Source organism: Thunnus albacares, chromosome 9 (genome assembly GCF_914725855.1).
Source record: "Thunnus albacares chromosome 9, fThuAlb1.1, whole genome shotgun sequence".
Taxonomy (NCBI): Eukaryota; Metazoa; Chordata; class Actinopteri; order Scombriformes; family Scombridae; genus Thunnus; species Thunnus albacares.
The window spans coordinates 32,436,919-32,449,182 of NC_058114.1; the positions used below are offsets into that span (position 1 = coordinate 32,436,919).

The 12,264-nt window shown below is 39.3% G+C and overlaps 1 protein-coding gene across 2 annotated transcripts; it reads left to right on the top strand.

Annotated features, from left to right (window-relative positions):
- Window positions 1-656: 656 nt before the first annotated feature.
- Window positions 657-10,182, top strand: LOC122989546 (serine/threonine-protein kinase pim-2-like). 2 transcript variants are annotated; one of them, XM_044362506.1, is made up of 9 exons: window positions 657-1,086; window positions 2,990-3,900; window positions 4,848-5,516; window positions 6,874-6,968; window positions 7,083-7,130; window positions 7,426-7,632; window positions 8,157-8,334; window positions 8,450-8,620; window positions 9,106-10,182. In XM_044362506.1, the coding sequence occupies exons 2-9, from the start codon at window positions 3,843-3,845 to the stop codon at window positions 9,195-9,197; spliced, it is 1,518 nt and encodes a 505-aa protein (XP_044218441.1). In that variant the 5' UTR covers window positions 657-1,086; window positions 2,990-3,842; the 3' UTR covers window positions 9,198-10,182. The 2 variants fall into 2 exon arrangements, with proteins under 2 accessions (XP_044218441.1, XP_044218442.1); XM_044362507.1 differs by lacking the exon at window positions 657-1,086 and adding an exon at window positions 2,317-2,399.
- Window positions 10,183-12,264: the final 2,082 nt, after the last annotated feature.

Consider the following 12,264-nt stretch of genomic DNA (forward strand, 5'->3'; position numbering starts at 1 on the left):
TGAACAATTTGAGACCTAGTGTACAGTTGGAGTACATTAAAAAAAAGATTAAATGTCTATTATATCTGCCTCATATTGTCTTGCACTAAGTGAAAAAGTAAAAGTGTTTAAAAATGTGAGAATAAATTATGCATATGGAAATGGACTGACAAATGTTAGATTAGCTGGCTGGAATGGGTTGCACTACTCAAGTCTGCATGGGCTCCATGAGGGAGTGCCAATGCATAAAATAAATAAATGCAGAAACACAAGTCCCCGTGGAGAATTGCAAAGAATGTTGAATGAAACAGTAAAAATACTTTGTAAAAAATAAAATAAGATAAAATAAAATGGGGAATAATGGTGATGGAAAGTGGAAGCATTTCACGACTACTACACTGCAGTTAGCAACTTGATTAAATGAACAAAATCACTCTGAAATGAAAAGTATTCTGTCACAAAGTTTAAGTTACTTGATTAAAAGACCAAATCATTCTGAAATAGCGTTGCGTAGCGTAGCCTATTTGGCAACAAGCAATAAATGTAGCTAGCTAATGTTAGGTTATGGTATCCCAGGGCAGGAATTATGCCACCATTCACTGGCTTATAGTTGCATATTTATGAGATAACATGCATAAAACCAACAACATGAAATGATTGACAATATTGAGCAAAAAGGAAACACACCAGATTCTCTGAGGAGGGAAATGTCCAGCCTCAACTTGTGCACTGCCTTCTTTAAAGTGTCAAGATTTATGAACTTTGATTAGTAGTATGGCATGAGCATTGCATGGTCTATGATATTTTCCTCTAATTGATTACACACAAATCAACCATCAAATTTAAAGAATTACATATAGTATATGTATAATATTACCAGATTTAATAAAACCTACATCATGATGTATAAAAGCAGGTCAAGATCTTCACTTAAATTGCTACTGAATTAGAGTTTGACAATAATGTTTAGGTAACTGCATTTTACGCTCACTTTTAAGGCCAGGACACCACAGGATGTGCCATCTTGCTGACATCTATGAGGGAGAGCGTTGCATGTCCACTTTGAAACACTGCAGCCTTTTTTTCCTCATGAATGGTCTAAAGTATGTAAGTAGTACAAATGTGAACACTGCTGCACATAATCATTTAACAACTCACAGAACACAAGGACAACTACATTTTTGAGTCACATTTTCCTTGTAGACTCCAGGCGCACCTTAGTCTTTCCTGTACTTTCCCCAAGTGGATCCAAGAAAAGGGTTCTTTTCTCATGTGGGTATATAACCTTTTATTATTCACATGGAAACACAACATACATTAGGCAGGAACCCCATGGTATTAGTGATATTAGTGAAATTCTACAATGTAGGGTATTGTGTAGACCTTTTTAATAATAACTGATAGCATGTATGCATGGCCAAATTTATCAAGTAAATGGCTAATTATGTAGTGTTTACATCACTATAGATACAGAGCTTGTTCTCACCACCAACATCCAGTGATGGTTCTCAATCACAATTCCCACAATAACTTTGTGTGCCACTGGATCAATCTGAAAGCAGTCAAAACAAACAGACAAAAAATCCTTGTTAATTGAAAAATGCATATTTGCAACATTTACACAATACGAAGTCATAACAATCCAGTACATACCTGGCTTCTTCCAAATTTTTTTTGCCAGATTGCCGTCATAGCATAGGTGTCAATAACAGCTGCTTCACCAACATTGCACTGGTTGTATTTCTGTACAAGCACCTTCAAATATGCGTTGATCACCTATAAAAAATTGTCACAAAGATGGCATTATGTATTACACAGAGGCAGTTTCACTGTAATACTATCAACTGCATCATTTTCTAGTGTTTCTAACCCTAAGCCTAACCCTAACCCTGTTTCTGAATGTCCTGGCATGACTTAAGGCAATTGTATTGGAAGTATTTTATCTGTCATTGTTGAAATATTAGCAACTAGGGAATGGAAATGAATGATTTCTCCTTGTTGTTTTCAATACTTTGGAAAGAAGTACATGCACATGCTTCCTGCACATCTGAAGAAAATACAATACTACATTATATAACATTATTACCATCAATATTTTAGTACAAGATTTACTGCATTTTGTAAAAATTACTATTCAAACAAAAAAATTCTATATTATACTACTTACATTTTTCAACTGAAGCGTGTGCATGTATTGGCGTTAGTGAGGTACCTTCTCTGTTGGCTTCTTACATTTTGTCTCCACACCTTGTCCCCTATTTTGAAGCCAGGTTTAGGAGCACCCTGCTTTATTCCCTTCATTGTTCTCTCCTGCTGCTTGGTGACATTGTCATGAACAAAATCCTTGATTTCATCAAGGCGCTTTATGTCCTCTGACACAGCTTCTTCTGCCACAACATCCTCGACACTGCTGTCTACCTGTGAACAAATGTTTTTACATTCTTTCAGTCTAACATTGACAGGGGACGGTGATGACACATCGGTAACATTAGCTACGTTAGCTAGCTAGCACGTTTATTTATGTTTCTTTCTCTCTCTTGCCCTCTTTGCTCTACCCTTCCTCTTTTTTCCACCATTCATCTTGCCGCTAAGTCATTTAGCTGCACTAAATGCACTTGCTGACAAACGGAACATGTAACTGCCAACTACTCTCTCTCTGACAGTTCATTTTGAGGGACAACATTCACAGACTAATCTGTCACCCTCTGACTTCTCATGTTATATGGCATCAATAGAAATCCAATACAAATGCAAGTGGGCTTCACTGCAGCAACACTTCATGCACATGAGACATTTTTACTGGTGGCAACAGACTTTTACTATTTATGAAATATACAGTATGACTGCATGTACTGATACTTTGTAAATTAATTGTTTAGTAATCGTGGTTTTGATCAAAATGACTCATAATTAATAGGAATAATTTAACACTGTCACATGCTCCCCCCTGCTGGATATGATATGCATAACCTTTGACATTTCCTACATGATGTCTTGTGTTCTCTCCCAGGTGGCCTTCATCCGGCTTGACTGAGGGAGGACCAATAAAGAGTAAACTCCGGTATAGAAATGATTGTTTCACCTGATCACCTGTAACATCTAATCAGTAACTGATTTCTTACAATCATATGTACTGTGCATCTCTCCCTCACATCTTAAGTGAGAGGGCTAAAATGCCACAAAAACATGGAGACATGGAGCAACCTGACTCACATTTATTGAGTTTTTTTTTAGTTATTTTTTTGGCCAGTGTGCAGTGGATTTATCAGAGTTTGTTTGCTGAGAACAGCTGCCTGCTGCTGCTGGAAACAAGGTTGATGAGAGAACAGTGAAGTCTGTGCTCTGTAGACTAGAGGACAACTGCAGACTAGGTGACGATTGTATGTGGGTTTATTATGACAAGCAACATCTGTCACATTAGTCATTTCTTTCATTGTTAATATAAAAATATTGATTGGTGCCACTTTAAAGCCAATTTGAGTAAAACTGACAACTTTCCCACACTAACCATATTAAAATATTTCTCCCAAAATATCCCTGCTGTGATTAATCTGTAATCAGAATGTGTTTATATTAACATTTAAAGCATTCAAAAAATGACGCAAAGTTACATGATTTTATTGTCTTTATTAGTATATAGACATTTTTAGGATGTTTACATTTACTTAAGTATTCATTCTAGAATCTATGTGTTTGAATACATCATAAATAGAATACATTCTATTGATGATGCATCAAAGGATCTCAGTTCATCACATTCTATTGGTTGATATCTAGTCAGCATACAGACAGACCTTACTAAGCATATCACAGCACAGTGACTTTGTTTTTAAAGTAATCGTGATTGAAACAGTTTTGAAAACATGATGGCATCTACATCCATACAGACTCATGAACATCTGGCCTCTGGGAAAACTCAAGGTGAGTACACAATCCTAGAAAAAAGGTCCAGTCCCCATCCTTTCATGAATCCAGATCATAAACCAGGTAGCCTGGGCACTGGCTTTGAGATAGTACCTGGAGTCATAGGTCAGATTCCTGTTTTTGTGTTGTTTTTTTGTGTTTTTGAAAGTAAGTCAGTAGTAATATCACAAAGAGGACCATCACCAAATAAAGTAAAATAGGAATTTAAAAAAAGCTCTAAAGACTGCACTGCATATTATGCAACTGTATTTGTTTAATTTACACTAATTTGTTTTTTTTGTTTTTTTTCATATTTATTCATACTATCAGTGAACGTTTTGCAGATATGTTCACTATCAACATTTTGTGACTTTGCACATTCTTAAATTAAAAACTGTTTCTCATTATGTTAGCAAAACTCATATCCTTTACTCAAGTAAAAGTAGGAAGACCACAAAACACTCAAAATACTTTTTCTATAGTAAAAGTCCAGAGGTATCATCAGCAAAACATACTTAAAGTACTCATTATGCAGAAAAATGGCCCCTCTTAGTGTTATATATGAGTAAAATATTTTCGGATCCTTATTATTGATACATTAATCTGTACGTAGCATTTTACTTTTGTAGCTGGTCAAGGTGGAGCTAATTTTAACTTAAGTTTTGTTGGGTGGTTTATAATCTATGAAAGTGCATGAAATGTTACGTTAGAAGTTGATATTTAGTGTATGTAAAATCTTAATATACAAAGGTACCAGTGACATAAGTGAAATAATGTAGTGGTATAATATTTGAAATGTGGCAGAGTAGAAATATTAAGTGGTAAAGTAAAAGTATCACAAATGAGTATTTAATAACAGCATTTGAGTAAATGTCCTGGTAAGCTTAGAACCTTCTTCTGGTGAGAATATCCCAGTTAGAAGAATAGGTTACTACAATGCACTACATGCATTTCCTCATTTATAGACAATAACAGCAGCACCATTGAGCCAGACTACGACTTGATGGAGGATTTCAGGGAGCGCCGAAGGAAAAGAAAGGCCAGCGGTGACAGGGAGAAAGCCAAGAAGAGGCACAGGGGTAACTGCAACAGCAAGAAAAACCCCAACACTTGTGAACCTGGCAATGTGTCCACAGAAGATGTCAGGGCGAAGCAGAGTAAGAGGAAGGCCAGCCCTGACAGAGAGACACCAAAGAAGAGGCGCAGGGGTAGTTGCAGTGAGCCCAGCAATGAGTTGATGGAGGTCAGCTCAAGGGGGGGCGAAAGAAAGGCCAGCACAGACAGAGAGAGCTCTCAATACTGGTCCTGTCAGGAAACTGCTGCCCCCTCCAGCTCCAGCAAACCCAATGAAGTGTTGGTGGAAGATGTCCAGACAGGGCAGAGGAAGAGGAAGGCCAGCACAGACAGAGAGAGCTCCAGAAAGAAATACAGGTCCTGTCAGGAAACTGCTGCCCCTTCCAGCTGCAGCAAACCCAAAGAAGTGGAGGATGTCAAGAGGGGGAAGAGGAAGAGAAAGGCCAGCACTGGTAAAGAGACACCCACTAAGAGGCAGAAGGGATCTAAACTCAAACAGAGCTCCTGCAGAGCTCCATCTTCACAAGAGGAGAAAGTCCCTGCAGTGATCACCAACAGAGGTGAGCTGATAGTGTGAGAGCAAATTACTGACAAATTCTTTTCAAGTCTGTCTTCATACAATACTCACATGCCCACTGACAAAGTTTTTGGTCATTGTAATCATTCCTCCCGTTCACACTGGTTGTGAAAAGACCCCTTACTCACGTGTTTACACTGTAAGAGATGGGGCACAACATCCATAGTCCTCACTTAGGTTCAGTCAAAGCTAATATGAAGTGTCAGCAGTCTGAATTAGCCAAATCAGGTGGGTGTCTTCCAAAGTTAGTCTTTTTAGTTGGATTCCACAACTTAACAGCCAGTATGAACAGGAGGAAGGATTACAGCCACCAAATCTGAGTGTTGTATTAAAACAGACTTGAATAAATCTGAAACTATTCTTGAAAGGAATTGTTTGACATTTTGTAAAATATGCTTATTTGCTTATGAGGATATCAATATCACTCTCATGTATGGAGCTGGAGTTGGGAGGTGATTAGCTTAGCTTAGCATAAAGACTGGTAGCAGGGGAAAACAGCTAGCCTTGCTTTCTCTGTAGTGAAAAAAGATGCCTCTGAAGCTCAGGGATGCACAGGTTTGTTTGATTCATCCATACTCAAACAGGAATGTAAAAATGACAATTTGTGGTTTGATGGGGAGTTGCGCTGTTATTACTTTTTTACAATCAACATCTGTCCAGCACTTCTGTGCTTCATCTTCTGGTAACTTCACAGTGACGACAAGACTCTGTGCCCAGCTGTTGTTCACCAAGAAATAGAATTAGCACAGAACTCTCTGAGAAACCACAAATTGTCATTTTTACATTTCTGTTTGTGCTCAGATTTAAAGAAGAAAAATAGATGAGCACAATGTGTTAATTAGTGAGCTTTAGAAGACTTTTGTGCATTTTCCTTCTGCATAGTCTTTATGCTAAGCTAATCCTAGCTCTACCTGAACCTCTATTAATTGTTTTTTTTGTCCACCTGGGGGCAGCACAAGCTTAAAACAAAACATTGACATATTATGACCTTATAAAGTTGTTATGGCTAACGTATTGCCAGCAAACAATTGCCTGTTTACGCAACCAGCAGACATGGAGCAACATTAGCATTTATTTGTTTTTGGTCGCTGTATGAATTTAACTTCAAAATTCACTCTCATTTTAGCTCTGAGTGGTGTAGAGGGGTGTCAATCTTCTCATTTTACTCTGCAAGAAAGCAAATAATCTCATTCACAAAATGTTGGACTGAACTATTCCTTCAAAGTAAAGAATAAAATTAGGATTAGTTGAAACACAGTAAAAGTAAGAGTTAGAGGTAGTAATATTATCCATATATGTCTCTCATAACTATTTTAAAACCAATATCTGTGTTTTTGTAGCTGATTTTGAAACAAAGTATAAGCAGCTCGACAAGATCGGAGAGGGAGGCTTCGGATCTGTGTATGCTGGCTACCGTATAACAGATTCTTTACCTGTAAGCATCGCACACACACACACACACACACACACACACACACACACACACACAATGAACGATTCACCACATCTTCAGAAAGTGTTAACCAAAGTACTTGTTTTTGTCTTGTAGGTTGCTCTCAAATACATTCAAGGACCAGATGTGGACTATGAACTTAAAGTGAGTAAAATCATCTCTGTAACCAGATACAAGGAGTACCTGCACACTGAATCAAAGCTTCCTTTGATCAAAATGTCGCAAAAATAAAGAAAAGTGATTCAGAGTGTACTCCTTGTATCTAGTTTAATCATGTTTTGTATCCTGCACCTACCCTACTGAGGTTTGGATATGAACATGACTACTTTGTTTCATTCTAAAATGATTTCTGTCCCATCATCACCATCTGAATGTTCAACTTTTCTTTCAAGACAACAATCAAACAATTTGTTTTGTTTTTTTTTCTTCGGGTTTGTAGATGAATAAGATCCCTCTAGAAGTGGCCCTGATGCTGAAAGTTGCAGGTGGACCAGAATCACTTGGGAAGTGCGCTGCAGTCTCCCTCTTGGACTGGTATTATCTGGACCAAACGCTAATCCTGGTCATGGAAAGACCAGTCCCCTCTATGGACCTCTCTAAGTACCTCCGGTCCGAGGGAGGCCGTATGGAAGAACACACGGCAAAGGTACTGAAACTGGGTGGAGGATGTGTGTGTGTGTGTTGTAAACCACAAGAGAAGTTCAGGTCATGTTGGCTGTTGCTCAGAGCAGAGTGTTCTGTTCCTGTGAGAGTTTAAAGCCACAGTTGCACTTACAACTTGTTTGTTTGGTTTAAACTGCAGTTGAAATGTTACATACATAAAGCTCTATCCAAGATTTTAGAAATCTTGAGGTCAAAAGTCCAAAATTGTCCAGTGCAACCCTAACCCCCTACAAATTTTCATTCCACATTTTCTATAAAATGTTTATTTTTACATGATCAGGTCATTATAGCATTATATGAGCATCATGTTTTATGATGACCTGCTTCATGTACTGCATATATGGATTTACACTAACCAGGTTACTACGTGCATGTAAGGTAAATGCATTCTCTGATTACCTGCATCCACATTATCCCATAATAGCGTGGATGTTGTTTCAGGGGAAAACACTACCTTACAGCCCCCTCACTCACCAGTTCATCTGTTTACCTCTGTCTCTATCTTAGATCTTCATGACTCAGTTAGTGGACGCAGCCAGTGAAATGCTCCGTAAAGGTGTGTTTCACCGAGACATAAAAAGTGCAAACGTCCTTGTTGAAGTTGATTCCAGTGTCCCACGTGTCCGCATAATCGACTTTGGCTGTAGCTGTTCTGTGCAGAGGGAACCCTACCGTTATTACTGCGGTATGATATCTGGCTTCTGCTCTTACTCTCTTACACTCATCAGCTAGTTTCTAGAATTATGACGTACATGTTTGAACAAAACTCTGTCTTCATTCTGTCTTTCTGTGTATTCTAGGTACGCTTTCACTTGCCCCCCCAGAGTGGCACATGATCAAGAAATACAAGGCTGGGTCCACTACAGTGTGGCAGCTGGGAGCAATGCTATACCGCCTGCTGCATGGTTATAGATTTGACACCATGAGCTTCGTCACTGACAGGATTCAACTCAGCAGTGAACTATCCGAAGGTAAGACACTGAGAAAACAGCTGCTGTAAGGCATTGTGTCCGTATCTGAGGGTCACTGTTATGTCTGTTGACCAGAAATCTTTCTACTGATTGGGGGTGTTGTCATGGTTAGTTTAGACAAAAGAAAGATAAAAGAGGCGCTCCTGAATATTTTGGGTGGGAAAAAATAGCAGTGAACACCATGAGAAGGATATGACTCATGCAGCACAGCACCGCGCCGTTTCCGTGAAAAGTTTAGGCAAGTGATTGCACACTGCTCTTTATCGGAGGTGGGGAGGTTAACCAGATGAACATTTGTTAAACCAGCCAGTTATTCCTCATCCTTGAAGCCTTCTATTTTGTAAAACTGAATTGAAGCTTAATCACAAGTGTTTTGTATGAAATTTGTTTCGCAATTAATATTTAACTTAACTTAACATTTGAAAACCAGCTTTAATTGAACGTCCACCAAGTTAAACATTACTGTTTTATCTCCTACATTCCAGACTGCCTTGACTTCTTGGAGCTGTGTCTGGCCATACGTCCCAAGGAGCGTCCCACCGTGAAGCAGCTAAAGTTCCACCCCTGGCTCCAATAATCCCACCCTACACCTAACAACGCCCTCCATACCCTGTCTACACCTGAATCCACAACTCTCTCTTGGACGTCTGAGTCACCTCCATCTTCATCCTCCTGGTTGCTCTGATCACTCTACCCACCATCTTAACTCGGCTCCCCTCCCTTCCTCACCCCACCCTTTCCCTTACCCCCAACCCTACTTTCACCCCTTACCCGAAACCCCATCTTCACCCTACGCCCATTACCACCTCTTTCCCTTAACGCCCAATCAAATCTACCCACATATTTGGCTTTATTATATCGGCCTCTTTTAATATTGGAGTTATTCCCACCAGCAGCTCCTGTACACCCCCAGCCGCCCGAGGAGGGGGGATCTCTCTTTGAATTGCCTCTCCCAAGGTTTCTCCCAAAAGCCTAGTTAACCAATAGAGCTTATTGAGGAGTTTTTCCTTGTCTTCATAGAGAGCTTGGGCTGGGTCAGGACTGTTGCTGTTGTGGTTCTGGAAAACTTATTAAGACTTAATATAATATTGGGCTTTACAAATAAAATGATTGGAAATAATCTCCCATCTGTAGTCTTGATTAGTGCTTGAAAAAATATGAATAAGAATTATTTACATCGGTGTTTATTCTTCAAACATAAGTTGTTTCCTGGTGATTAACATTTGCCAAATTTAAGTATTCATACAAAAAGTATAATGGTGCTAGCTAACAACTGGAAAAAGTCAAATGTTAAAAACTGAAACCACATTTGTCAACACTTTGATTATATGTGGAGCTTGAAATGGAGTAACATTCAAATTGATCGCTGCTCATATGTTTCGATTAAATTGTACAATGTTGTGATAATGGTAGCTTTAAATGGCATTTGTAATCTGACATATTTTGTTTACCCTAGGCTACATTTGTTGTCCTAGAGGTAGTCTGAATTTTGAAAAAAAATTAAGCATTACAACATTGGTTGAAACACCAGACTTCCCAGTACAAACTGAAAACATTCCACACAAGAGTTGTTAGATGCCCCTAACAAACTCTTGCAGGCAGAGGACGTGGACCTGTTAATTGGGTTGGAACTGGTGGTGACTGCTGCAGAGCGCATGAACAAACTCCACTGTTAGGCCAAGTTCATTGAGCTGTGGAACAAGGCCAACTGCTGCTCCTCAAAATGGAGATGTATAATAAATAAGGACATGGAACAAGTACAGAAGCTCTTTACAGTGCAATTGACACAGTGCTTGGAGAGATCAAACAGCACTTCAATTAGTGCAACACACAACTTGCTTGTTCACTTGCTGCTTTGAATCCAGAAAAAGGCACATTTTTAGATCCCCACTTGCTCCAGTACACCATGACATTAACAAAATCAACCATCGTTGAGACAGAGTTTATGGTTGCCATGCAATTTATTTGCACACAAACAGAAGAGGCGGCAAAAGAAAGAAAGTACCACAGAATGCTGGAAGCCATGCCAAGTGTAGTAACTATTATGAGACTTGGATTAACACTTGGCGCGCCCACTGCAATGTGTGAAAATTCATTCTCAGTATTGAGGAATGTCCTCACTGACCACTGTCAATCAATCCGACATGCATGTAAGGCGCAACTGGTGCAGCTGGCCTTTGAGAGAGACCTCACATACAAATGCCTGAATGAATAGAAGGACAACATCCTCAGGAGGTTCCACACCGAGACGCATCGCCCGGAACTCTTTTAATGTCGAGTGTAGCTGTTACAGTTTTAAACATGGATTTTCACAGTGGCAGTATGAAAGTCTGTTGCATAAAACTGTATCGGAGACCTGGCAGTGGTGCTGTGGTGGGTTTAGGATAGGTTACAAATGCATTTAAACTCAGGCTTGTGAGTTATGTTTTGGCATTATGGTGGAATTAATAAGCTTTTGCCTTAGCAACATTGTTGGTATTGTTCATTAGGCTTAAGCCTAGAGGGGATTGATTCTCTTGTCCAGGATGTTGTGTTGCCCAGGCATGTCCAGTTCTACCCAAAACCTATATTTAGGACTTCGGGTCTGCAACAGGTGATGAAAAGAGATTATAATGGTGTAATTGGCTAGTATGAAGAGGTTGGACGATAGACGTACCCTATACCCTATACAAGCCAAATGGTATAAAAGAAGAGGTGCTGACCCCAGCGCCTCAGAGTGAGTTAGGTGAACCTTGTGTGCACTGTAACTGCTCTCCTTTTTTGCCGGCATTAAAGTACATTTTGCTGCTCAGAACTCTGACTCCTGATGATTCTTTTTTGGACACCAAAGAGAAGTTTTTTTCTTGAGCTGATCTGAAACTTTTTTTCAACCGAGATCCAAAGATTTGACACGATATGACCAAGGTGTTAGCTTGCTGTGAGTGACACTGCTTCGACCCCTTGATGCAGTGTCACAACTGCCAGCCAATATTAGCGGGGATAATGATATAAAGCAGTGTTACTCATTGCCCTGCTAGTGAGCCTCATGCAGCTCGCCAAGCTTTAATTGGCAGCTTGCATTGCAACTAATACACTGCAACAACAAACTACAAATACATGAAGAAAGTCAAGGAAAAGCATTCCTGGTTTCACTCATCAAAGTACTAAGATAAACCTTTTTTTTAATTCAGATTGGCTGCATTACATATTGTATGTTGTGGGATGACAAATTAGTAAGCAGATTTGTTTAATGGTTAGGGTGGATTTTGGTATTTTGCGATAGTGGCTGTGTCCAGCCAGTATGGCTCCCATGAAAATAATAGTAAAGTCCATTAATGTAGAGGCTGAGGATAACGCTGAGAGAGTGTTCCCCATAGGGAGACATCGAAATCAACGCTTGAGAGAAAACTCATCAACATATGTGACCTTTGGTTACCTAACAATCTTCTCTGTGCATACCTGCAGAAACATTCAGTTTCACTGTCTGTGAAATGTGTATTTCAGAATGGGTGGGGCTATGTAGCTGGTGACAGTGTATGCGTGATGTAGGTGATTGGGCTGTGTACATTCATAATGATAACAATAATGATACATTTATAATGCATGATATAATGTTTTAATTTTGTTTGATTTTTTTTTTAACTTTCGGATGAAGGTGAAAGTCC

Coding starts and splice junctions, on each gene's coding strand:
- LOC122989546 (XM_044362506.1), top strand. CDS start 3,843: ATGATGGCATCTACATCCATACAGACTCATGAACATCTGGCCTCTGGG. Junction 6,969..7,082: donor GTATAACAGATTCTTTACCT/GTAAGCATCGCA, acceptor TTTGTCTTGTAG/GTTGCTCTCAAATACATTCA. Junction 8,335..8,449: donor ACCCTACCGTTATTACTGCG/GTATGATATCTG, acceptor TGTGTATTCTAG/GTACGCTTTCACTTGCCCCC.